A 27,343-nucleotide genomic window follows, 5' to 3' on the forward strand; every position below is an offset into this window, starting at 1 on the left:
ACAATTCAGTGAAGTAGCCAGTTGTCATGATTGGGCCATCCTGCATCAGCTGTAAACAGTCCTGATGAGGAGCCAAAGGAAGGCAGGTGTCCCAAAGCTGCTCCAGTCCATTCACGAACCTCTGTGGAAACCCTTCAGTGTTCTCTAAACTTTTATTCTCGACTAAAGGGTGGCTTTGGTTGTTCCAGAGATCACTCTTCCCATGGAAGGCCAGTTTACTTTCTGGTGGGCATCACAGTATTGGTTTTATATGGGCATTCTGTTTTATATCGACAATTGCTTTTGGAGAAGGCAATTCATTTCCTGCAAGAGTTAGCATCCCATGGAGCAGCGCTAGGCTTGTGCAGGGGTGAGCCCAGTCGCCATGGGCAGCCTGGGTGGGTGTGGTGGCAGAGCTGCACTGTGCTTGCCCAGTCTCCAGGTGCCTCACCAAGGCAGCGGTGTTCTCAGCACTGGCCGTATCAGGTGGGTCAGCTGCAGCTGGCCACAGGTAAGGCTGTCCCTTGGCTGTGGGGCAAGGAAGGGCCCAGAAGAGCAGGCAGCAATCTGTTCTCTGCTGTTGAGGTTTTCATACACACGTTGAGCTCTGTGTGCAGGCTTTCTCAGCCATGGTGGCTCCTGGTGCAGCCCGTAGTCCTGGAGCCAGCATCCCCACTCCTGCCCTCAGCAGGTGACAGCAGAGCTAAAATCTTCACAATAGGCCCCCTTTACTCTGCTACAATGATCAGGCATTGATGATCATTTTTCACTTCCAATTGATCCAAATAGACTTTGAGTCTTGACTGAATCATTTGTGCAGAAAAGTTCAAAATCTATGAGATCACCTAGTGAATGCTAAGGCCATTCCCAGTTAAAATACAGCTTCAGCATCTCCCCAGCTGTGGAGGATGTAGGGACTGGATGCACACAGGAGAACTAAGTCAAGGTTGCTCTGTCACCCAGTGAGCTGTTACCTTAATTTCCATCTGTGCTTCATATACAAGGGATTGCAGGGAGTTGGACCAAGTATGGAAGGCGGTAAGACAGAAAGAAGCTGCAGCTCATTTACACTGAGAAAGCAGAGCTGGAACTTCCCTTTCAGGTGGTAAGTGACCAATCAACCTGATTATAATTTTATTTTTTTTTATTATTAAAACTCTATGCAACAAGGCTCTACCATTAGAGACTGCTGTCACCACAAGTGCTGGCAGCAGAACCTGATGATGGGAATGAATGAAGAGAGCCAAGGGCTAAGCAAGAGGAGTTGAGTTTCTAGCATAAACACCTATGAAGGGTTTAAGTAAAAAACCCATAATGTCAGCTCAGAGCTGGTATACTTTTTCAGAAAGCCTTTGATAATCAGGGCAGGCTACTGCAAAGCAGCTGGCTTGAGAGGAGTGTGGTAGTGCACTTGTGCAAGCAAGGACAATATTTACATCCATCTGTATTCATGGCACAGTGTGGACTCTTAATAGCCTTCCTGCCAAACCTTGCTTAATAGTCCATTTGGAGAACCTATGGATCAGCTTCATTTATAAAAGTTTGACGTTGTACTCTGCAGTGGGAAAGAGATTGAAAAAGGAAAGTGCTATTTCCCGAACTTTTTCTGTGTTTCTTTGCCTTCTTGTCTGCTGTGTCATCAAGTTCAGCTATCAGCTCTGAGGCTCACATTTTGTTCTACCTAATTGCCTGTGATAAAGATGACAGAATAGAACTATAAGTATTGCTTTTGGTACTTTGGCACCGAAGAACTTGTGTTGCCACAGTGGGAAATGCTGGGTAATAACCAAACTTTATTTGCCAAATAAATATGTTTTCTTGAATCAGTGGCTTTTCTTGCAAACCTGCCTGGAAGAGAGCACTTCTTAGGGTGACCCTTCAAAGGTCAATACCTTCCTGTTCAAAGCAATTCCTGTGTGTGATAGCTATCATCTTGTTTGTCTGTTATCTCTGTACCTGCTGTGCAGAAGCTGGTTTTGGGGCTAGCCAGAATACTTTACCCTGCACCCCAAAAATGTTAACATTTGGCCAATTCCCATTATGTCCCTTCTTAATTAATAAGGTAAAAATAGAACCTGCCTTCTCACTTGTAGATATTTAATTTCTTTAATTTCAGATTAGTTTCCTCCTCTACTCATAGAGACCTTGCAGACCTTCATGTCTTGGGAGTACTAAACGAGATTTTACACAAGATCTCCCGGATTTAACCAAGCCAGTGGTGAGATTTGCCTTAGAGGGAGGCCACAATCCACCCAGAGGACCCCACCCACCCACCCTCTTCTAGATATTGTACGTTGCATGATGGTACCCAGTATTAATCCGGACTAGCCCTCCGCACAGCAAATCTCCAGGGTCAGATAATCCCGTTGCAATCTGTCCCTTTCCACCCCCGGAGGGCCCTGAATTAGGTCAGACGGGATTAAATTTGCATTTTATTTATTTATATATATATATTATTTTTTTTTTCGCGCTGGTTACACGCACAGTCATCCGCGAAGGAGGCGGGGAGGGAGGCGGGGAGCGGCGGTAGCTTTAGCCCATGGCAGTGGCTGATGCACGGCGGCGGATGCCAGCGGCAGCCGGGCGATGGCGAGGACCCGGGCGGCTTACGAGTACACGGAGGCGGAGGACAAGAGCATGCGGCTGGGTTTCCTCCTCATCGCCGCCGGCTTGCTCTCCCTCTTGGGTTTGGGCTGTTGCTGGCTTCGCCCGGCGCTGCAGGAACGGGGCGGCGGCGGCTCCGCCAACTGCACGGTGCTGGCGGTGCGGCAGCTGGGGGAGCGCTTCGCCTGCACCTTCTCCTGCGGGGCCGCCTGCCGCGGCACCGCCCGCTACCCCTGCCTCCAGGTCCTGGTCCGCACCTCCCGCTCCTCCGCTCCCGCCCTGCTCCATGAGGACGAGCGGCAGCTGCGCACTAACCCCAAGGTGAGACCCGCGGACTCCCTCCTCTCTCAAAAAGCGGGCGGTGGTCCCGCCGCGGCGGTCGGTGCCCTTTCCCCGCTCCTGGCGCCCGCCCCCTGCTTGCTCCGGGAATTTCTCTTTTGGGAGGTAGGGGTGGTGAGTAAAGTGAGGGAGCATCCGTCCGAAATGCCGCTTTGCTTGTTGCTCAGCAAAAAGTAGTGTGTCTCTATAGTGTATATCTATAAACGTTATACACTGTACATCTATGTTTATATGTTTGGTTTATATCTTTATCAAATCAGAGAAGGTTTAGGCTCCTAGGAAAAGGTTCTTCTCTCAGAGGGTGGGTGGTTGAGCACTGGAACAGGCTCCCCAGAAAAGTGGTCACAGCACCAAAGCTGACAGAGTTCAAGAAGCGCTCGCTCTCAAGCGCATGGTGTGACTCTTGGGGCTGTCCTGTGCAGGAGATGGTCTTGATGATCCAGTGGGTGCCTTCCAGTTCGGGATATTTTGTGATTCTGCATAACATAGTATAACATACCCGGTATAATGTATAATATACTAGAGAGTGTATTGCACTGTACCATATACTATACTCAGTATGATACGTGCACGCAGACACACAGACACACAGACCCACAGACACACACACTCTCACACTTCGCTGCCATCCCCATTCCGTCAGTCCCGTCCGCGTCCGGAGCGCAGTCCCCGGGCGGCCGCGCGGGGACAGCCGCGGAGGCTCCTGTGCCGCTCCCCGGCCGGCCCCGCCGGAGCCCCGGGACGCCGCTGGGAGGGGAGGAGAAGCTCCTGCTGCTGCCGGCGGGAAGGTCGGTGTGCTCGGGCAGCGCCCGATGCCGCTGCCTTGCGCGTCCCGGAGCGTGGGGGACTTCGGGTGCCGCTCCCCAAAGCGCACGGAGAAATGTTAATGGAGCCGCTTCTGGCGGGGCGCTGGGGAAGGGGCTGCGCCAAAAAAAAAGTTTCCCCAGTGCTGTTTTGATTCTTAAACTCCTCCATCACCCACATGAAAAGGGACCAAATGAAGAATTCGTGAAAGTTGCATCCTCCAGCAAACTGGGGAAGTCTGAAGGCAAGGTGTGACTTGTGATTTCTCTTTCTTTAAAGGCAGTTATTCTGCCTTCTCCTTTTACTTTTCATGCTGGGTAAAGATGACAGCACGCACCTGAGTGGAAGAAATCTTATTAAGTAGTTTGAAGAAGGAAAAAAATGTCGGAATCCTCCTACAACTGAAAGAATTTGAAATTGGGAGTGTGCTGGAGAAGGAAATTTTAGCTCTTTGACCGAGATGTGGATGCAACCTAGTGCCAAGGGCCATGCTCAGCACGATGCAGGGTCTGTTTGCAGGGGCTGGGAAGCATGCTTGGGTGTCCAGCTGGGATGTGCAGCCTCACATCTCCTCAGTCATACCTGTGCTGTTGTGCTCCATCCCTTGGAAGGCAGGTAAAGTTTCACACTCAGGGGCTGAGCGTTGCTTTTTCCCCCTTGGCAGCTTGGAGGGGTGGTGAGGGTCAAAATCAGCAGAGTAAGTAGCAGGATGGTAAATCTGACAGGATTTGGATTAAATTGTTGGCACCTCTCAGAAGTGATGAATGATTGAAGCTGCAGTGCTGGATGGAGCCTGATAGCAAAGCAGATGAAGTGTTGGCCTGTGAGGGAGCTTTGCAAACCTTTTCCTGGGAGTGCTGCTGCCAGGCTCCCTGTGCTGTGGTGGCAGAGGTGTGCCAGGAGTGCCCTAGCTGGCCGAGCTGCAGGACTTCTTTAAGCATCTCCCCATTTTCAGGTGGGGAGGGGGGAGTTGGCAAAATGCAGGAGAAAAGTCACCCTTTGGTAGGGGGTGAAGATGCCGTGGCTCTGCAGAGGGCGCAGCCTGGCTGTCCCCAAGCACGGCCCTGTGGCTCTGCTTGGCCACCTCCAGCAAGGATGGCAGCTGGGAGATGGAAAGTGGGAAATGGGAATGGTGCTGATTGCACCAGAATGCCTGGGCTCAGTGCCTCTGGCAGCACCCACAGGTTCAGCAGCAGTTTCAAACTGGACCGTGACCACAATGCCTTTCTGAGTAGTCCAAGTGTTTTGTTCTGTTTTTAATTCTTGATCTTATTTTCTTATGTCTTTCTGGAAGTGTGGTGGGAAGAGAAGGATTGCACCTGCCCAGGGGCTGAGTTGCAATTGCAGGGAGGCACTCTGAGCTTCAGAAGTAATGCCTGTGAATGTCACTCAGAAAACTATTTTTATTTAACAATTAATTTCACGTTAACTCTACCTAAGAAAACAAGGCTGTTGGCAGTGTGTGGTACTTTCCTGCTTTTACAAATATAATCTGTTTTCTTTACCTTCCACCTTGCATCTCTAGATGTGGGCTGTTTACCCTGGGATATTGATTGCTGAGGATTAAATCTGATTTACCAGATGTGACCAAGCAGAAAGGATGCATTTTTTTGATGTAACTGTATTCTTTGGTAGTAATTGAATTTATCTCAGTGGAAAACTGTGTAGAAAAAAAAAAGTGCTCTAATCATTTTCCCTACTTTAAGGAGCTTATGTAAAACAAATACAAAATAAGAAGAAAAGTTGGTCAAGTCTCTTTGGGAAAACATTCCTTTTTAAGGGACTGAAGTCTGCATTTGTTTCTTTGGTTTTCCCTTTTTCCCCCTACTTCAATGCCTGTGGGGCCAAATAGTTACATTCTCCTTTAATTTTTGATTTAAAGTTTTGCTGGTTTTGAAAGCTTTCAGGATTTTATGCTGAAATACATTAGTTAGAGCCTCAGAGTAGGAATCTGTTGGATTTAATGCTTGGGATCCCATACGTATTTATGAACAAACACTTAGAGAGCTGTTTAACCCTTCCTGTTCCCATCACATTTTGCACTATGCTTCCTTGTGTTCATGCACTTAGACACACATACAACATGCTAATCATTCCCACTAGCTAGAAGGGAAAAAGAAGAACAAGTTTGTTTTGAACGTTTTTTTAAATTTTACTTTCTGCTTAGGTGCTTCTCTTTGTAGGGTAGTAATTTTTCCCTGTAAATCAGTAGTGGAGAAAAGGAATGATTCAGGCTCCTTACAACACACAACAATAATAAAGCAGTTGGCAGCTTCACTCCACCCAAAAATCCCAGTGTATTTGATTAAAAATCTTCAACTTTCTGTAGTAGAGCAGGCTGACATATAAACATATCACAGATATGAATGTCTGTTCCAGTGAGGAAAAACATTTTTCTAGATGCAGGAAAAAGAATTTTTTTCCTTCTCTTGCTTTCTAAGATAATCACATCATTGTACAGCCCAGGATTCATTTTAGCTCTTAAAAGATTATATAGCTGGGTCAGAGATAATCCAGGAATGTATATATATAAAGCACCCAACACGATTACATTTGTGTTCAGTCTGAGTAATCTATGGATTTCTTTTTTTTTTTTTTTTCTTTTTTGATTGCTGTCTCAGAGGAAGAAATTTATTGGAGTGACTGTAGCCTTTCTTCAGCTGCCTTGACAGCAGTAATGATCTCTGAGATAAGGCTTAAGCAGGATTAATTCCAAAGTCAATTTGTCACTATTCCTTTCCGGCCACGGGGTACACACAGTTGGTGGTGCACACAGCCAGCGCAGGGACCCGGCCACAGGGGAGTATGGCAGCTGCTAAAAACATCTGCTTTCTGGCTTTTTAGACATTTCCCTTCCTACATCTGCAGTTAAGTGTAGGGTTGGAAGAAGTTGCCCCCTGTTTTGCCAAAGAAACTTTTAGGGGAGTGAATGGTAAGACAGATGTTAGCAGCTGTGCAGCAGGACCTGATTCTCCCCATCCTTGTCCCCAGGCAAGGGAGCAAAGCAGCTGCTGCCCCTTGTCTGCTCTCCACAGCTGCCCGTGCTCCTGTCACACTTCTCTGTGTAATGGCCCCACCTGACAAGATGATATGCAGTCATCTCTTCTGTACACTTGTGAATAGAGTTGGGCTTAATTTTTGAACTCTCTTAAATATGACCCATGGCAGAGGAGGTTTCATAACAAATATAACTTCACAATAATTTTGTGAGAGTCTGGTGCCTCCGTCTGGTGAAGTATTCAGATCTGTGTTTGGGCCGGTGCCTGGGACAGGCAAACTATGCAGATGCTGCCTAGCAATTCCTCTGGGAGAGGGGCCAAGGGGCCATGGATAAAGTCTACCACCCACTTGTCTCACCTGGGACACCACTCCCTGCCTCGAGCCTCTGTGAGGGGTCATGGGTTTGATCACTGCCAGTGGGCTGTGCTGATGATCATTTGCACTGACAGATGCAGCTGAAAACCAGATATGGTGCTCTGCTCCAGTTCCCTCAGCACACTCAGCTGGGAGGGGGCAATTTTTTGTACTTATGGAGCAAGTCCACCTGCTCATGGCCTGCCCCAGTGGGATGGTTGTGGCAGCCCTTCTCCCTTCCATGCCATGAAGGTAACCCAGTAGTGAATGGAGACACACACAAAGTTAGGAGAAGCTCATCCTTTGCTTGGTGTGGTGGGTTGACCCTGGCTGGATTTCAGGTCCCCACCCAAGCTGCTGTATCTTTCCTCAGGTGGACAGGGGAGAGAAAACATAATGAAAGGCTTGTGGGTTGAGATAAGGACAGGGAGAGATCACTCATCCTTTATCATCATAGGAAAAAGGAACTTGACTCAGGGAAATTAATCTGCTTTATTGCCAATTAAATCAGAGAAGGGTACTGCATAAATAAAATCAAATATAAAAATGCCTTTCCCCTACCCATCTTTTCCTGAGCTTAACTTCACTCCTGATTTTCTTTACCTCCTCCTTCCCACCAGCACAGAGTGACTTGGGCTGTGGTCAGTTCACCACACATTTGCACTCCTTCCTCTTCACACTCTTTCCCTGCTCCAGTGTGGGGTCTCTCCCACAGCAGACAGTCCTGCATTGCTTGCTCCAACGTGGCTCCTTCCCACAGGCTGTAGCTCTTTATGAAGTGCTCCAGCATGGGTCCCCCACAGGGGCACAAGTCCTGCCAGAAAACCTGCTCCAGCAAGGGCTCCTCTCTCCACAGGATCACAGGTCCTGCCAGGACCCTGCTCCCAGGGGTTCCCCCAAAGTCAGAACCTCCTTTGGGCATCCCTCTGCTGGGGTGTGGGGCTCCCCACGGGCTGCAGGTGGATCTCCACTCCAGCCCTCCAGTGTTGTAGGGCTTTGCCACACCAAACAAAGGGTACATGCTCTGTCCCATAGCTCACCAGGAGCCAGGAGGATGGTCCTCTCCATGTCCCTTGGAAACTGACTTTGAAACCTTGCTCCTGAATTACTTTGGTTTGTCTTCTGTTGGGCTGAATTGCTTCTACTTTGGGCTGGGGTGTCTCTTTGCATTTGAAACTTTCTTGGACTTGTAGTCTATCAAGCCTGTTTTTTAAAATTAAAAACGTGACTGAATTAGGCAAGAATTGATCTTTGAAAAGCATGAAATTCAACCTGGAACTTGAGCCATAGTCAAGAGTCCATGCATCTGTTCTTTCTCTGTGATATGGAAGAATATCTGTCTTCATGAAGTGTCCAGAAGCACCAGGAATCTTTCCAGGCAGCTGCACGGACACTGAAGTGGGAGCATCCAGCAGCAAACCCAGATACAAATCCTACAGAACCATGGTGTAAAGATGTATTGGCTATCAATTGACATTTTTACTGGTGTCCTAGCTTGCTTTCAGTTGGCATTTGTTTATGTTTTGATGTCAGTATTTCATGCCACATCTTGGAAGGGAGGAGTATAGATTTAATGTTTCAGAAACTGCCTATTGCCAAAGTGGAAATTATTTCACATTCATCCATCAAATCACAGCAGCAAAATTTGTTAGGACATGATTCCCTTTTATCTGCCTGCTGAATCTGCTTTGGAGGGTGATGGAGCTGGCCAAGCAAAGTGCCCTAGCAGCGTGCTTGGGAGGGTGAATGAAGGGAGATCCGCCCCCTGTGTGGGTCAGAAAGGGACAAAAGCACCTTGGGTAGGTGGGGACAGTGCTGGCATGCTGGGGAGGCAAACAAGCTCCAGTGTATGTGCAGCAGCTGATAATGTTCACACTGGGATTGCATCTTGGCTGTTGTCTGTGGCTCAAGGCCTTTGCCACATTGAGTGGGTGTTTCAGGGTGGCCCCTGGGATTCACACTTGGACAGAGACCATTCCTCTCTTCAAGACTGTTAATCCTCAACAGGCAGAAGCAGTGAGGCCACCCCAGGTCTCTCCTTTGTGTTTTCCACATGGAGATAAAGAGAAAGAGGTAGAAATGTATCCAGCATGCTTTCTGTCAGCTGGGATTACATGTGAAAAAATGATGTGAAGTTTGAGTTCTGGAAAGCATTCACTGCTGTGCCCAACTTCCAGGGGTCCCTCCTGTAGGAACTGGAAATACTCCTATACACTGCCTTGATTTGGTACAGGAAAACACAGAAGTGCTGCCTAGAGAAACTGTCTGTGGGCCCCTTTACATCTTCCAAAGGAAGAAAAATCCCTGCCCTGAAAAACTCAACTTTTAATATCTTCATATTGAGCCAACAGCACCGGGACTGATGGGAAAAGGTGTGAAGCTGTCTGTGATGAAATATCCTGAGAGACTGCTAAAGCTTGATACTTGTCTGTTCAGACGGGCATCTCTTGGGAAAAGAGACCTCTCTGGTTGTTTGTAAGCCTGAAGCTCAGCATGGGGCTAACCAGAAGTTCACCAGGTTATGGGCTTTGAGAAGGACTCAAGCAATATTTTGTGGGGTGGAAGGTCTCTGAAGGATCCAGGGAAAGTTTAACCAGGACTGGCGGGGCGCTGGTTGCACTTTCATAGCAGAGGAGAGCAGCAGGCTCAGTCAGGAAGGGCCAGGAAACATTTCAGAGGATAGAGGAAATATGTGTACTGGAGTCAGTAACACAGGAATAGCAGTGTTGAGGTAGCTGGGTGAGTTTGGGCAAAATAATGTCTATTGGTACTTAGCTGGATTGTCTAGCTGTTAATTTTGTGTGCTGGCTAAATAGTGTCTGGTTTGGGAGCTCTTTCTAGAGCCCCTAAAATCTGGGGGCTACCTCCAAGCTGGGGCTGGAAGAGCAGTGTGGTGATTACTGTCAGATGCAGGCAGTGAGTGCACAGCTCATGGGATTTGGTGCCATTTCCAGAGCAGGAAATGCTCCACACAGGAAAACACCAGAGTGGAGGATGTTGGAAGTGCTGGACCCCGGGCCAGGCAGGGAGGAGGGGAGCAGCTGGGATGGTGCAGCACGTTGGGGCTGTCAGGGGGTCAGAGCAGAGCCAGCAGTGCTCTCAGGTGTCTTCATGCCAAATTTGCTGACTCTGCCCAGCTGCTGCACAGATGTGTTTATGCACTGGGAGTGTGGAGGAAAAAGGGGAGTGTTTGGTGCTTCCAAAGTGGACAACCAAACCAAAAATTCTGCTGACCAAGGAATATTGTCTAAGATGGCAATAACAGTATGTGATAAGTCCTGCATTCTGGTTTCTCAAGTAGAGTGGTGCTGCTCTCATTTCTGTCTTTCATCAGCAGTGGGACAATCCTTGTGTAGGGTCCTGTGAACAGGGAACTAAAGGGAGCTCTGTGCCATGGTAACACAGCCAGGAGTCCATGTGAAAATGGAGACCCTTGCATGTGGAAAAGGTAGGTTTCAGTTTGGAAGCAGCAAGGAAGACCTTGCAGATTCTTTTATTCTGAAGCATGCAAAACACTGGCAGCAATTGCAGGTGCTGACAGAAGTGGTCAGATTTTACATGATCAGGGGAATAAAATCCTGAGATTTCTCCCTTGCCCTTGGAATGGCAAATCTTCAAGCTGTTGTATGGTAAATGTGGTTTTGTAGGTCTGTACCTCCTAGGTATAGTGTGCAGCTGGGGGCAGGGTAGGGCCCAGTGCAACTTCAGCAGAAGGAGAGGAAGCAGTGCTAGGCACAGTGAGCCATGGTGACCTTTATGCTCATGTCAGAGAGGGCATTGCTCTCCTTGCTGTTCCTGCCTTCAGGACACTGGAGAAATTATTGTTGTGAGCAAATGTGGGCCCCCCTCCAGGGGCTTCCCACACCCTTCACCTCCTGCTTCCCCATCCTTCCTAAGCAGGAGGCTTTTTAGCTACCTTCCCAGTCACATTTTTTTTCTGTTTGCAGCTCCCAGTTTTAAAGGAATTGAAATTCAGTGTGTTCAGTTCTCTTGGTGTCCGTATGTCCTGCAGGGTGAAAAGCCTCTGTGTCATAGGAGGATCAGCCAAGTTCTGTTCCTCAGTGTGGTTCAACAGCTCCTGTCTTGATCTCCTGTATGGATGCCTGGTAAAAATGAGAGGGATTGTGCTGGGACACTGCACTCTGATAGTCTGACACTTGATTCAGTGTGTGTGTGACCCAAAGGGAGCCTCTGAAAGCCCAGTCCCAAGGGCACCAAGTTAGGGGAGGAATCTCCCTTGATCTCTGGGCTTTGAAGCAGATGTCTGAAGGTGAGATCTGCAGATAGCTCAGCTGCATGCTCAACTCTCCTTGACTTCTGTACAGCAGAAGCAGATGCTGAACCTTTCTGCTGAAGCAGGGCTGTGAGCCTTTTTTCTTCTTTCCATGTGCTGTAGACAGTGGAAGAATACCTTCTTGTATCAGTGGACATCAGCCAGATATCCCATCATCTGGGAAAGCTTGCTGGACTCTTTGAGTTATTTATTAGCATGATCCTTAACTAAACTTGTGATTACATGCCTCACTGAAAATAGGAAGTTATTCAAATCCAATCCATGCAGCTGACTAGGAATACATCAAAATGAAATTAGCATTTTCACATTCATCATGCCAAACCCCAAGATGTTACAAAGTGGTTTGGTTTAAGAGTGGAACAAACGTGGCAAAGCCTTTCTTTTCTTTCTGAATGCTACTCTATTGTTTTACAGTACCCATACAGAATGATTAGCAGCTGAAGTTCAGCTGCTCTTTCTTTTCTGTTTCTTTGGAGCTTTTGTTTATTATTCTCAGTCCATTTCAGTCACACTGGTATCATGAGGAAAAGGCTGAGAAGTGATGCCCCGAGTTCTTGAGCCCAGCAGTAACTCTGTTTTGCAATGTGTCTTGGCAGTGCTCATACATCCCTCCCTGTGCAAGAGACGATCAGGAGAACTCTGAGAACGTCACGTACAAGCAGAAATACTGGAAAGAGAAAGTGGGCTCTCAACCATTTACGTGCTATTTTAACCAGCACTTGAGGTGAGTAATCTCCATTTGGCTAGGCAGGAGTGCTTATGTATCTGCTTAACAGCTGTCCATTGGTTCTGTTTGAAAATACATATAAAGGCCTGCATCTGTACATACACACAGAGACCCCCTCCAGGGCAATGTGGTTTATCACACAGAGCTCAGTGCAGAACGTTGCAAGACAGCTCTACTGATGAAAAGCTATACAGAAAGGAGTATTTTTACCACTTGAAGTAAAAATATAAAACTTCGAGAAAAGTTTTCCTTAAAACATGCAATTTTTATAGCAAAAGGCATCTTGGCTTTTAACACTCAGATGGCAGATTTCTGCTGTGGATATTAACATTCCTTTTCTCCACAGGAAAGAAACCCTACTGTGTTCATGGAAGAAAAGGAGAGATCAGTAAATATGACAAACTAACTCAGCAATTGTTTTCATAGAGGATTATTAGATCAGATATGTGTAATAAGCAGCAGCAGAACTGCCAAAGAATCTACCCTTCTGTTTCAGTTCTTACTTTTGCTGCCAGTGTTGATGTTACTTCCATGTGTATGATCTGTGGTTTCCTTCCTCCAGTAAACAGAAAGGGGAGGGAGTCCTTTTTCCTGTCTCTTTCTGATGGTGATATATGCCAGGAAATGAAAGGTAATGTGGCTGCAGGAGGAGGTTAGTCCTGTCCCACAAACACTTGGAAGTTAAATGGATGAGGGAACAGCTCATGACCTGCAGGTGCAGTTCAGGGCTCAGTCTGGGAGTGTTGGCACCGGATATTTAAGTTCAGAAAGATAATCAGGAGGAGAATGGACGGCAGGTGGAGGAATGCCTGCCTCCCTGTGAGTGTCCTGCTGAGTGCCTGGGGGGTTTCAGGTTTGTTCTAGGCTGGCTATAAAAGCTGTCTCCCTGAAAAGACTGTAGACCCCAGCCAGCATGCCCAGGATGAGTTTGTTGTCCCTGGTTAACTCTTTGCAGAGGGGCACCACCAAAACTTTGTAGCAAAATTTTTTTCCTTTAGAGGGGAAAGAAACATTCAGAGGTTAAAACTTAGGGCACTCTGAGTGATGACATCAGACCTTTCAGGGATCTTCTTGGGAGTCCTCAAGGTGCCAAAGCCTGGATCTGGTAACCAGGAGCCAAATTATGATTCTGGTTTTTCTGGGCAGGCAGGTGTTGCCTGTTCCTTGTACTCCTGAGAACTGGGACTTGCAGCACCACCCACTGCCCAAGCAAGCAGAAGAGTCAGAAACACGGGATTGTCTGCAGGAGAAGTCATGGCTAGGATACATCTAAACTGGTGTGGAAAGGATGATGTAAAAGGTAACTGTGTGGCTTTTTTAGTCAGTGGTGAGAAACAGGAGCCTTTTATCTTACCCCAAAATAAATTCCTGATACAGGTCAGATGCCCAGAGATGTTTATTTCTCTGCTGTAGAGGAGTGTAGAGTGTAGGTGTCCAGAGCTATGGGAGCTGATTCTCACATTACATTTTGGTGGAGCAAAGACAAAGCTTTTCTGCAAAGGCTGCATGCTGCCTAGCATCTGACATTTATGTAAGCTGGCACTGAGAAATTGTGCAGCACTCAGGAAAGGTTTTTTTCCCCTAAAGATGCTGAATCCTATACTGCTAAAAGTTCTTGCCAGCAGAATGGCTGCCTTGAAACACTGCCTTTTGCTGATCATGCAACAATTCATACACAGGAAAAGAGAGGCTCACTGCCAGAGATACTAGAAGATAGTCTAAGCTGAAATGTGTAAACCATCTATTTTCTTCTGGAGATAGCAATGAGCTTTGGGAGATAAGTTCTGCTGACTGGGAATGTGCTTGCTTGGGTATACTTTTAGAGCAATGATGAGTAAGCAGCCTGCAAAGCAGTGAAAAGAAACCATAACAAAGAGGGAGAAATCTGTTCCCTTCAAAATAGAAGTGTGCATGCTTTCTGACAGTATTTTTTCACTGTGTGGACAAGCTAACTGTTCTCTGTCAGTCTGTATAAAATGTATAGTAACTAGTTCCTTAGAGACTGCAGTATTTGTAATATTAATACTCCCTCTTTTGAAACAGCAGAATAAAATTCTAGGTAAATATGCAGGCAATGAATGAACACTTCTTTGTCGAGTTTACTTCATTTTCCTTGTCAGAACTGTTGCTGCATGCAGAGTGCACTGCTGGGTAACTTCTCCCTTTCAGTTTGGTGGGTTCAACAGGTTACTTTGGAAAGATGAAAAGAAGAGGTGCCATTTACAGTTCAAAGTTATGCAAAAGGGATGAGAAGCAGACTTGGCAATTTCAACCATTCTTAGTTACTGTAAATCAAACTGCCCAGCAAAATTATCTGCCTGACATTTGTCTTAGGGAACCAAAGCACAGCTTATCTGGGAGCTCAGAGCTTTACTGAAGAGTGAGGTTTTGCTTTGCCACTGTAGGCACTTAACCTTAGTGTTGCACTCTTCTCTGGCAAGCTTTGGGACAAGGGGGCCAAGCTGCACAGGGAAGTCACTTTTCTGGATCTCTGGTGAAGGTCTGTTGGCATGATGATACCCCAGTCTGAAGGAAGCCCAGCACAGCAGAAACCACCCTTCAGTGTTTCAGACTCTAAAATAAAGGGCAAATTCAGATGAAGTTGTCAGGCTGTTGCCAAAGGTTTGAGAAGGCACTGAGCTCTAGGGTGTTCTTTGGTGTTCTGGATCTCACACCCAGTGTCCCAGCAGTCTGCAGTTGTGACCTCATGCAAACAAGGGCCACAGCTGCATGCCCTAAAGTGGGAACAGGCAGGATGGGGAAGATCCTGTCACTTTATTTCTTCATGTTCCAGGTGTCATTGACATCCATGACAAAAACAAAAAAGAGAGAAACTAAGATTGCCATGAGCTGAGACCTCACTGTCTCATGCCATGCAGAGACAGGCAGAGCAACCTGTGTCAAGCAGTTTCTTACTAGTGGCTGAGTATATGGCATTATTGCTGTTAGCTCTGGGTTTGTCCCACACACAAAACACTCTGTGTTTCCTTTGCTGTGGCACAGCAGATGAGCCAGCCATGCTTTAACCTCCTCTGTGTTTGCTGCAGGATGCTGTATTCAAATTTATCAGAGATTTGAAGAGCAAACCCTGTCAAGTGATTAGTGACAACCTGTGTGTTCTTGGGGTGCCCTGCAGGGTTCCCACCTCCTCAGAATAATTATGTGTGTAAGCCAAGGGTGCTCAGGTAGTAAGGCTGCTCATCCATAAAATGTTGGAACATAAATCTTGGTTTGCTCTGTTACTTCACAGTTTTCTAAATGAATTCCCTCCACCTGTGGAGCAGTGCTTGGGCTCGAGGGGGAAAGGACTGGAGTGTCAGTAGGACACTGTGCTGCCTCTGCAAGCAGCCATCCAGCTGGGGATCTCTGCATCTTGCCATAACAAGGGAAAAAATAACTGCTTGTCAGAGCAAAGGGATGTGAATATCTGTGGGGGAAAAGTCAGTCTATTGCAAACATCTTTAAATCCAGATTGTTTGAATACAAAGATATTTGTAAGGCTTCCCTATCCTGCACCTCCACCTCTGTCAGCTACTGTTGTGTGACATTAGGTTCACAGTTTGGTTCATAAGGGAAGACTGAAATGTTCATATGCCTGTAACCTTTTGGTCCTACATGACATTTTGGTGATCCCTGCACTGCAATTCTCCCCATGATGTTCAGTAATTGCTCTGAAGGCTCTGATGGAGTCCTGTTTTATTTGGTGTCTGAACTACCTGGCAGAACCTAACAGGGATGTGTTGTATATAACTGATCCAGTTAGCCCTGCTCAAAGCTCCACAAGGGTCTAGCCCTGAGCTCAAAGTCATGCTAAAAATAAGTCCTGGTCTCACCTTTAAGCAACGAAAACAAAATTCCTTCCTCCTTGTCTGTTCAGTGGAAGAGAAAGCTGTGTTTTCAGGGTTAAGGCAAAGGCTTCTTCAGGGATTTTTTTTTTTCAGTTTGTTTGATGTTTCAGCCTGGAACTGCTGCTGGGCAGTGGTGGTGCTGCACAGTGGCCATCACTGTTGGCAGCAAGAACCAGCTCTGAATGCCTGAGCATGGCTTGCAATCACTGCAGGCTTTCCCCTTTTGTCCCACTAGGGCTCCTTCTTGCCCCTGCTGTTGTTTTATGCATGGATGACTGGTGTTAGGATTTGGGGTGTATTCCCTCAAGAGGCTTTACCTTTACTGGAAACTTGAATGGCTGCATTGCTAGAGTGAAGAGACAGACTGCCAATAATCAAGCTTAGGGTGAATAGGCACAACCCCTCTGCCAACATCTTTGAACTGAACTACTATATAAAGTCACAGAGCAAAGATGGGTTTATTGAAGACAATGAAATTTGCTGCCTTGCACTTACAGGAGCAAGGCAACAAATTAAATAAATCAGCTGATTTTCACAGGGAAAAGAGGCATGTTTCTAGGCATGATGTACCTCCTTTGGGCTCAACTTCACTGCCTCAGCACCAGGGAGGTGATGCTCTTAGGCTTTCTAGCAAAGACAGGTCTTTACCATGAGAAGTCTTCCCTTGGGGACAGAGCACCTTTCCTTTTCTGCTTCAAAGTAAAACAACAAGCCTTCAGACTGTGGGAGCAGGCAGGTCACCTTTATAAAAGTAGCATGAAAAGTCAAAACTGCTAGCTTTGCCAAGCAAGCCCAGAGCAGTGACATTAGTGTGTTTCAAGTGCTGCAGAATCACAGAATACTCTGAATTGGAAAGCACTCACAAGGATCATCCAATCCAGCCGATGGCCCTACACAGCACCGTCCCCGAGAGTCACTCCACGTGCCCGAGAGCACTGTCCAAATGCTTCTTGAACTCAGATAGTCTTGGTGCTGTGACAACCTCCCTGCAGAGCCTGTTCCAGTGCCCAACCATCCTGTGCAAGAAGAACATTTTTCTAACACCCAAACTGAACCTCCCCTGACAGAACTTCATGCCATTCCCTTGGGTTCTGTCACTGGGCACCACAGAGAAGGGATCAGCATCTGCCCCTGCGCTTCCCCTTGGGAGGAATTAACTGCAAAGAGGTCTCCCCTCAATCTTCTCCACACTGAACAAAGTGACCCCAGCCACCACTCATGTGGCTTCCCCTCAAGGCCCTTCACCATCATGTCCCTCCTTGAGATGCTCTCCAACATCTTAACATCTTTCTTATATTGTGGCACCCAAAACTGCCAAAACAGGAATCAAGGTGAGGCCACTCCAGTGCGTAGGGACTCTTGCTGTCCTTAAAAATAGCAACAATACCCATCTAAACCCAAACCTCAGCTCAAAACTTACTTAAAGGCTCTTTTCTAAAAGGGAAACTCTTTTAAATTACTAAGTCATAGTCACATCTATAATGAGTGTTTGACATCCATCACTTTTGTCTTTGGTACCTGTGTTCTTCAAAACATTTAAGATTCAGTCTAAAGGATATCTTACTTTCCCCAATCACACTTTCTTTCCGTTAATTAAATCAAATTTTCTAGGTTTTTGATTGTCCCTTATTTTTGAACTAACTTCTGCTTAAAAAAAATACTTAAAGTTCAATGTCACTAATAAGTTCTGAGCTGTGAAAACTGAGTGTTGCCTCCTTATGGCCTCTTTGCCAGTTAGCACTCTGTTGTTCACAGGTGATGATACAGTAACTGTGGGGGGAGCAGACCTATGCCTCTTGTGAGAGGATTTCTCTGTTCAGGTGCACAGGTTGGTGAGTTTGCACCCATGAAGTCAATACTGCTGTATCCAATTCATAATCTCCACCTGTGCCTGCTTATATAGCTGGAGGATTGCGGTTGTGCCGCATTCATACATTCCACTACTGAATACAAATACCAACACCTGGGATCCCAGTACCTGGGATCCTTTTGATATCTTTTTATGCTGCTGAATTTCAAATTTTGTATAGCTGAGCTGCTCACAACAGAGTTTTATTCTGCTCCTTACTACAGAAACAAAGAGAGACGTATGGTGCTGGCCTTGGGGACTTTCAGGCTGGCACAGTGCAGAGGATTCCCCAGACAGCAGTTTTGGGTGAGAGACCCCAAATGCAAGTGCAGGTGTAATTAAATCTGGCATCAGGTGTAGCTTGGCTGTCTGGCTCCAGTAGCTCCTTAAGGATAGATAAAACTCTGTAGACTTGCAAGCATCTCCATTCAATTTCTCAGTGAAGGAAAAAGAGTTCCTTCTTTTTCCTCGACAGAGAATTCTTTCCTAGGGTTCCTTTCTGATCAGGACAAATCTGTCATGGGAGAGACAGCACAGTCATTGAGCAGGTATCTGCTCCCATGTGCCACCATGTTAGGAGACCTTGATTCCCAGGACTTTGCTGAGCCTGGTTTGCCAGGATTTTAGGCTGTGAGCTTTGCTGCTCCAAGAAGTGTTGGGTGGCGTTGGTGAAGCGCATGCGATGGGAGTGTTCGGTGTGAGTGAGGACCAACTGGAGTCAAGACTACAGATATTTTTCTAGTTGGAGAAAGTTCTCTTTCTCTCCTTTGCAGGTAATTTTACAGCAGACTGCGTGTCTCTGGCTGTAGATGGGAAAGCAGGAGCAAAGTGCAAATGCCACGAGGCTGATTTAATAACTATTAAACTGCAAGGGAGAGCAGACAGAGCCAGAGCTGAGGAAAAACTGCCATCACATTTTGCCAACAACCTCCCAGACTTGGAAGAGGCAGATGGACAGCAGATCTTTCAGACATGTGGCACAGCTAAATTTCCAAATGTCTCAAGATGCTTCTACCTCAATTCTCCTCCTTCCTCTGTTTCCTTTTGGAAGTGCATAATCCTGTCACAGACCCCACCATGACTGTGAATTAGATGCTGCTGGTGGAGGCAAGGAGTTCAGACCTTCGTGGGAGTTTTGCCAAATTGTGCCTCTAGGAGCTTACTCAAGTCTACAGAGGCACTGCTGTGCACAGCCCCAAATCACAGCCTACTGCTGAGAAGGCCACTGCTGGGAAGGAGCTGACTTGGGAGCCTTGGCACCCGGGGCAGGCTGCAGTCCTGCTGGGGAGGGATTTCTTGCAGCCTGCTGCCAGTGCAGCTGGGCTAACCTGGGCCACCAGCAGTCCAGGGCTGAGGACAGGGACCAGCTCCCTGCCCAGACCCAAACCACAGCCAGGGCTTGCTTCATCAGGAGCCTCCATGTAGCCCTATGGACACATCAGTGCTCAAAGCTAAAAGCAAAGATTTAATTACTCTTTAAATCCATTTCACAGGGCCTGATAACACTTGAGGTAGATCTGTATAAATGCTGCCTGGTATTATGGTTTTGCCAGAGTGGTTTTGCAATCCACGGTCAGTGTGATACTGTATCTTTCATTGTTGTTTGTGATGATCATATTTGCTGAAAGATCAAGAGAACCAACACTTTTTTCTTTCTTTTTTTTTTTCTTTTTTAATCCAAATGAACTTGTTAGCCTGTAAACACTGCAAGTGGAAAGCTCTCACAGCCTGCCATGAGTGCTGGTGATAAAAAGGCAAATGCAAGCAGTGAATGTAATAATCCACTTAATCATTTTCTAACACTTTGGCAAATAAATCACCTTTACCCTTACCATGTTAGATGACTGTCACTAATGAATTGAGGATATGATGTTGATTTATATTTTCTCCATCTTCTGTTCCCCCTTTGACAGGCCGGACGATGTGATGCTGAAGCGCACCCACGACGAGACTGTTCTCTTGCACTGCTTCCTCTGGCCCGTGGTGACTTTCCTGGTCGGAGTCCTCATCGTGGTCCTGACCATCTGTGCCAAGAGCTTGGCTATCAGGGCAGAGGCAATAAAAAAGAAGAAGCATTTGTGAGTGGCAAGGCTGCGTGTAGAAAAGAGAAACCTTCAAGAAGGTCTCAGGTGGGGCAGCCTGACACACCTGCCGGTCTGCGGGGCACCCAGCTGCATCTCCTTCCAGGGTCTGATCTGTGGTGGAGTAGCTCTTGTCTCAGGACTGTTCTTGGGAGATTGCCCCGTGAAATGCCTGCTAATTGCTTCTTCTGCTATGGCACTAAATAAGTATATTCTACCAAAACAAAAAAGAGACATCTACACTGCACCAAATACGCTGTGTGCTGTTAGTGCTGAAGAGCAGCTTCCCAGAAACTGAGACAGTTTATGAAACTCCCAGATGATGTTGCTTTCATCTCCACAAAGCAATCTTTGCTAATGTTTAATATTAAATATTTAAAATATTTACTTTAGATAGAACATATTTCCAAAATTATAAAATTTGGTTGTTTTAGGGGGTTTTAACTTTTGGGGGGTTTCTTTTTTTTTTTCTTTTCTTTTTTTTTTTCTTTTGCATTTTCTTTTTTTTTTAATGCTTAAGGCAAATGTAACATTGTGTTGGTTAGGTTCCCCCCCCCCACTGTGTAGAACTTAATTTTGAAGTTCAAACTTTACCTTCTGTCTAGACAAAATCTTTCATCATCACCCATTCACTGTGATAAAATGTAGAAATATCTCAGAAATACTTCTAAAAAAAATGAAATGGTTACTGGAAAAGATGATTAAATACTGGATCTAACTTTATTGCCTCAGTGGTATTCAGTCCTACAGCTTTTCTTGTCCCCTCTCAGATAACCTCTCCACGAATGCTCCAGGCTGTAATGAGCAGGGATTTCACAGTACTGGTTTTATAGGAGTTTTGCCAGCATCTTACCCAAGTAGTGGAGTGCCTGAGTGCTTGCTGAGGAGAGCCCGTGTGTCATTGGTGTGCCTCACACCACCAGAGAAGGATATCAGCTCCCTGCAGGGCTGTGGGTGTTTGCTGCTGAGCTGCCTATCCCAGCCACACCAGCTCCAGGAAGGCCACCTCCGAGGGGATGCTCCAGAAAACCCATGGCTCTGTGGGCATGCAGTCTTGCTGGGTCTGCTTTCTCTGCTTGCCCCAGCCCCTTGCTGTGTGGGATGGGAGTACCAGCTCTAGCCCACTTGCTCAGCACACAGAGTTCCATGTTTCTGGCAGTCTCCCAGAGCACATTTTAACCTGCTGTAGTCCGGGGCTGGGGCCAGAGCAGTTTCATGGCACTTGTCATTGCCCCCACAGGGCTGCCCCCCCGGGACCAGCTGTGCAGCCTGGCACTGCTGGAGTGCAGCAAAATGGAAAAGCCATGTGGCTGGGTCAGGAAAGTGAGTGATTACTGGCAAAGCACTTTAATCTACATTAACAATTCTGCAATTCTAAACATACTGTGCATTGTAGTAATCTCTGATATTCTTAGTATTATGTGTAAATACCTTAGGGTTCCTTGTGATTTTAACACATAGCAGAAATATTTCCTGAGGATGAGAGAAGTGCTAGATTTGAAAGCCTGAAAGCTTAGTTGGCACAAGGCACGATGACAAACCTGCTTGTATTGCTCAGTGTCCTTTGCAGATTAATTGTATTGTGTGTTTCAGAACTGATTTCCATAAGACTTCTTGTACACACTGTGGTGCCCAGTGACAAGGCTGATGCATGGCAAGGGCAGCAGAGTGACTGGAGGGCATTTGTTGCTTCCCTTCTGACTTGCTGTGTGACTTTTGGAGTGTCCTCTGGTCCCACTCCACACTGGGATAGCTGTTCCCTCAAAGGAAGTTAAGGAAATGTGTTTGTAGGGGTAGGAACTTGATGCTTCTTGGCACATCACTCTGTATGAAAGATCCAGTTGGCATTGGTTGCATATGTTTGAGCACCTTCAGTCCTGAAAAATACCTCTTGTAAGAAAAATTTCCAATTCTTTGTGTTAAGCATCACCACTGTAAAGGTGCCTGCTGTCCAGCTCACACTGGTACCTTCTGTCTCAGCCTACTGAAAAGAATAGTGCTGGATGTCCTGGGTGCAGAGAGGTTGTGAGCTCTCAGCCTCTCAGAGGAAAGCCTGCAAACTTCTGAAAGAGCTGTCCTGCAAAGGGCACTGTGTTTCCTTTCACTCATGTCTCACTCCTGTGGCCTTGTCTGCATCCACTGTGATTCTCTTGCCTCAGTAACCCACAGAAACACTGCATTGTGGGTCTGATTTGGGGGTTGGGCTGCTAGTTTTTAATATATATATTACTTGCTCTCACTCTGCAAATGACATAATGCTGCAGGTGTGAGGTGGTTAGGTTATCTGAGTAAGGTGATGCCAAATTCTCTTCATTTATTTCTCTTTGGTAACTTCTTACAGTTAAGAGGAATAAGCCTGATTTTCTACATTCATTCGTCCTTTGTTTTCCCAGGGGAGAAGGAAATACACAGTGACACAGATTCATCATGAAATTTTAAACCAGTAGCTTGGGGCTCACAAATCCAGATTAACAAAATCCTCTCTTTCTTAGCTCCAGAAGCTTTTGTGAGTGAATCCTACAGCCGGTTCTCTGAGCAAAAGGCAAGAAGGAAATTGAGTGAATGCTGCTCTCTTGATTGGCAATCATATATTTAAATCTGTTGGAAATGCCTTTTGCAAAGGCCTCTGGAAGAAAGTGATGGCTACAGAGATGATATTAAATTGTTTTGCTGAGAGATTAACACCCCAAGTTAAATATCTAAATTGGTATCCAAAGACCAGCAGTAGGTATAAACCTGGCATGGCAGTATGGGATGCTTGCTAAAGGGAAAACTCAAAATCCTAACATTCACTCTTCTGTCTCATCCCATCCCTCACTGATTTAGAAATGTCTTTGGAATCCCTGTACTTGACTGTGGAAGCTGGGGATTTCCCTCTAGTGGATTATTGATTCCTTGGCTTTGCAGATTTCCAGGTTTTGTAGTGTGTTCTCTGAAACATACTTGTAGCCAGAGCGGCTGCTTTTCCCAAAGCCATCTGCAGAGTTGGCTTTTGCATTTTATTCAATATTTATATGCCATTGCTTTGAGGAATTTTGTTCTGGCAAGCTGTCTACTGCTCCTCCTCAGTAAGACCCGCCTTCTCTTTCATGTAGGGCAATTAAATCAGTTTGCTTATACAGTATCTCTCTCTGTTAGTTTCTTACCCTCATTTTAAAAGTTGTAGTAATAGAAGCATTTTTTGTTGCCTTTTTTCTGCTTATGTGTTCCTGTGTTGCCAGTAACAGACAAGATTTTGCAGTTAGAAAATATAGCTGCTGAATGAACAGCTTAATTCAAACTCAGACAGATGAGGGATTTAATGGGAGAATCCAGGGGCATTTTAGAAGACCTTTACCCATAATCTCAGCTGTAAATGTAGCCCTTTGACAGGGGTCCAGCACAGAGGGCTGGATTGAAGGGCTGTTTTCACCTCAGCTCTTCAGCAGGTGCTGCAGGATGCAGGTTGGGAAGGGCAGTGGGGAGGCAGCACAGGTCTCAGTTTCCAGACTTGCACTTCCAAGTGTGTTTTGAGGGATTTGTCCTAGAACAGAACAAAGACATTTGTGAGGACTGAGAGCACAGATCTCCCCATGCATCTGCTGCCTGGCACAGGCTGCTGTGCCCACCCCAGCCCTGGAGCTGCCCTATGGGGTTTCCCTGTCTGCAGTTTGTTTCTTGGGAGCCAGGCTGTGGTGTCATGCCCACAGGAGCAGGGATGTCCACAGGGGGCTGCCACACAGCTCAGCTCACTTCCCACACAACACAAAAGCATCCATCAAGTGTGTGTTATCCCAGCCGAGCCCAGCTGGGAAATGCAGAAGGGGAAGCACTGGCCAATGTTTAAAACCTTTTAATAGATTCAGTGGTAGGGCTTCAGTATTCCTGAGGAAGTTCTAATGCAAAATGCAAACTTTAAAGCTGGCAGTGGGGCTGGTCTGACAGCAGGGCAGAGTGGATTGCCTGTGAGCAGAGGGGAAGTGCTGTGCAAGCATCTTTGCCCAGCACTGCAAACACAGGAGCTGCCCACCAAATCAGGGTTTCTGCAAACTTTAGCCTAAATGGCCTAAGAATCAAGAACAAACACGTGGAAGAGGAGATACCTAAAACAGTGTTTAATCAGAAAAGAAAAACACTCATGCCATGGCTTATATTTCAATAATCAGATGAGAGAAAGCACAGCTGAATTTCTAATTATGATGCCTATTATATCATGCAAATATGGTCTTTCAATCCCTGACAGAAATCCCATAGCCAGAGTTATCGAAAAATCAGCTTATTCCCATGTGTGGTTTTCTCTGAGAATCAAAGCCTGTTTGGTTTGGGTTTTTTTTCCCCCTCAGAGTGGAACAGCTGCTGTTCCTCCATTAACTTCCAATCAGAAACCAACCACTTCCCTTTCTGGCATTAAGAGGCTGCTATGCTGATCTGTCAGGCTAACAGTCCTTGCTGCAGAAAGCATGAGCAGGAAAACCTCCGAGGGAATATGTGTGCAATTAATCATGCTGCCTTGTCAGGTCACAGACCCACTGAAGGGATCAGCCCCAAAGTTTGGTGTTTGAGAGGCTGTGCATTTCCCCTTCTGGACTGATAGGGAGCCCAAGTGCTGCCATTGCCTGCCTGAGCTCCATTCACAGCTCCTTGGTGGCCTAATGGTTTGAAGTCTGGTGAGCCAAAAAATCACTCTGTGTGCATTGGGTGCATGGCTGGAGATGCTAAAGAAAAGACAAAAAGAAAAAAAGAATAGCTTATTACTCTACATAGCTGTAATTTGCATGCAAAATTATATTATAAAATGTGTTGCCGTGGCTGTAAAATTGCACACACACCTAGAGTACACAGTCTCCACACAGCAGATACAGCAATCAATGGAAAATAACTCTCCCAGAAATTCAGTACTACTTCTGACACTGCATTAAAGAAAAGCAAACACTGTAATTTGATTTAATGAGCTAATGGAGCTCAAGCTTTACTTTTAATACCATTACTTTCTCATAATGTTTCAGCTAGCATAAGTTCTATCCTTGTTTTTATTTGCATGCCAATTGCCATTCACTAAAAGCAGTTGGAAAAAAATCAACCCGTAAGCTCTTTCACATAATTGCTTGTTCAGCAACTGAGGGTTTCTGGACAAAATCCTTCAACTGTTTGGACCCCACACAGCAGAATCAATTCCTTTCCCCTCCTGCAGTGGGCTGGTTTGTCTCGTGGTACCCACAGGAGAGGGAGCAGGGCAGCCACCCTCCCTGCCCTGCTGAGTCCATCCAGGATGCAGCACCTGGCACTTGCCAGGGGCCGGGATGTCAGGAGCACTGCCAGGGTGTGGGGCTGTGGGGAGGGAGCATCACCCAGGGGCACCAGGGAGAGAGCTCCCACCTAAGGCAAATGGGAAACAGCAGAGGGGGCATGGGTTTGGCAAAGAATGAAATCTTCCATGGAATCCAAAGTGCTGAACTGTATTTCTCTGCACTATTCCTCTGAAGAATAATGTTTGAGACAAGTAAAAAATTACTGTGATCATTTCAGGAAATCTGTTCTTAGGCAGGGGGAGGGTGGTTTGGAAGGACCAAATATATAACAGCACACCTAAACAGCAGGTAACCTAAATCCTTATTAGTTTTTTTCTAAAAAATCATGAAAAATGGGTCTGATAGAAAAGAAAAAAATACGTGGAAATTATGGAGTTGGCTAGGGTTTCTTGCTTTTGATGAAATAATTTAAAGTAGTTATAAAAATACAGAGCATAGATTATGAATCTGCAAGTATCTGGATAAGTGAATCACAGGCAGTAAATGATTCTGCTGTATTAAACATAAATAATGTCCTGTGAACTTCCCTGCTTTTTTGCTCATGGAGACGTGTACCAGAAGCAATACATCATGAGGAACATTTAAAATATTATCTCAAAATCTTATTGATAAAGTTAATTTAGTTCAGGCTGGCAACAACAGAGAGGAGACTGAAAATGGGCTGCAGAATTGCCAACATGAAGCAATAATGAGGAGTGATCTTCCAAGCACAGGTGTGGGATGAGGTGTCTCAGTAACTTTTTTTCATAATATTAAATGGCAAGATAAAGGGCAAATTAATTGCATTTTTAAAAATATGCCAGATCAGGAGATTTATGAGCTTCAGTTTGATGGGCAAGTGCTTCAAAAACAAATATTAGGAACTAAGAATACTAGCAGAATAATAAAATGTCTTGTCTATTCTTGGAAAATTTAAGGCAATAAATAAAGTAAAAGGTACAGACCAAATGTTTTGGAGGGAGGAAACATCTCAGTAAACAAAACTGTGACTGTAAAGCCTTCAGATAGACTGCTAAAAACACCCTGGTGCTAGCTAACCCTGGGTTTTGATGACATGTAGCTGATGCTTTGGGGCTGAAGCTGTAGCCTTTTCTCCAGTAGCTGTCACTAGGTGACATTTTGGGGACATGTAGTGGTACCATGTTTTTTAACCTGCTTCAACCTATTTTTTTTCTCCTGTTGTGCTCAAAGAAAAGTATTTCCCATCCTTTTTTATGTTGAAATTTCTGGGAAGTTGAGAGCAGTGTTGCATGGGATGGTTTACAGCAATCTGGATGGGTTTTGGTGCCTAAGGAAGGATGTGAAGCAGGCAGAACCCAATGGAAATAGTCCCATCCTGTCTGGGTCTAGGCAAAGCAGAGTAGCAACTTCTACTGCCAGCTTCAAGCTCTGCCAATGCAGCATCAGAACCATCATGCTGATCTTTGCTTCCAAAAAGCAGCACAGCTCTGCTGCAGGCACATGCATGACCAGAGAACCCCTGCCTAAACCCTTGCCAAAGGAAGGGAGTTTGCACAGCTGGATGCAGCAAGCAGGACCTTGCTGGGGGTGAACATCTCAATGTTCCCTGGTGTCAATGTCAACAGGTTTGGGGCTAGGTGGGGTTTGCCTCCAGACTTATTCTGGGCATAAGCCAGATATTCATGCACACAATCTGCTGGACAGTGACCTGTCTTCCTCACTGGCAGGACATGCATGTGGGACCACAGAATTCCTACTATGCCAAGCAAATGAAAATTGAAAATGGTTTAGGCAATACTCCATGTTTCAAGTCAGTTTTTAAATTATGCCTTGACTTATACTGAAACCTCATGGGAATTACTTGTTTTGTTTATAGCACCTATACAGATTTACAGCCCATTTTGTAGGAATAGAACAACTACTGCATAGTGGAGGCTCATTGCACAGCTAGCTGTGCCTCAAAGTAAGATGGATTGGAAGTTCTTCCTTCCCTGCATCCTGCTATTGGAGTGATGCACACATGCTTTGATTTCCCTCTGTTGCTTCCTTGTTAAGCTCCCTCTCTCCAGGCACACAAATACATATGTATTGTGCAGTAAGTGTTTACCCAACTCATCATTATTCTGCATTCATGCACACTGAGCTGTCTTTCTCAATAATTAGCTTTGTAATGATCAAAAACATTCTGTACCCACTAGCATTCCTCCTTGTTTTA

At 45.9% G+C, this 27,343-nt stretch overlaps 1 protein-coding gene across 2 annotated transcripts; it reads left to right on the forward strand.

Annotated features, from left to right (window-relative positions):
- Positions 1-2,495: 2,495 nt before the first annotated feature.
- On the forward strand, positions 2,496-19,953 carry KCNMB4 (potassium calcium-activated channel subfamily M regulatory beta subunit 4). 2 transcript variants are annotated; one of them, XM_018910466.3, is made up of 3 exons: positions 2,496-2,904; positions 11,971-12,098; positions 19,712-19,953. In XM_018910466.3, exons 1-3 carry the CDS (start codon positions 2,566-2,568, stop codon positions 19,878-19,880), a joined length of 636 nt encoding a protein of 211 aa, XP_018766011.2. In that variant the 5' UTR covers positions 2,496-2,565; the 3' UTR covers positions 19,881-19,953. The 2 variants fall into 2 exon arrangements, 1 of the variants encoding a protein (XP_018766011.2); XR_003945965.2 differs by lacking the exons at positions 2,496-2,904; positions 11,971-12,098 and adding an exon at positions 13,305-13,401 and having other exon boundaries at positions 19,712-19,849.
- The last annotated feature ends 7,390 nt before the right edge of the window (positions 19,954-27,343 follow it).

This window comes from Serinus canaria, chromosome 1A (assembly GCF_022539315.1).
Source record: "Serinus canaria isolate serCan28SL12 chromosome 1A, serCan2020, whole genome shotgun sequence".
In the NCBI taxonomy this organism is placed as follows: domain Eukaryota; kingdom Metazoa; phylum Chordata; class Aves; order Passeriformes; family Fringillidae; genus Serinus; species Serinus canaria.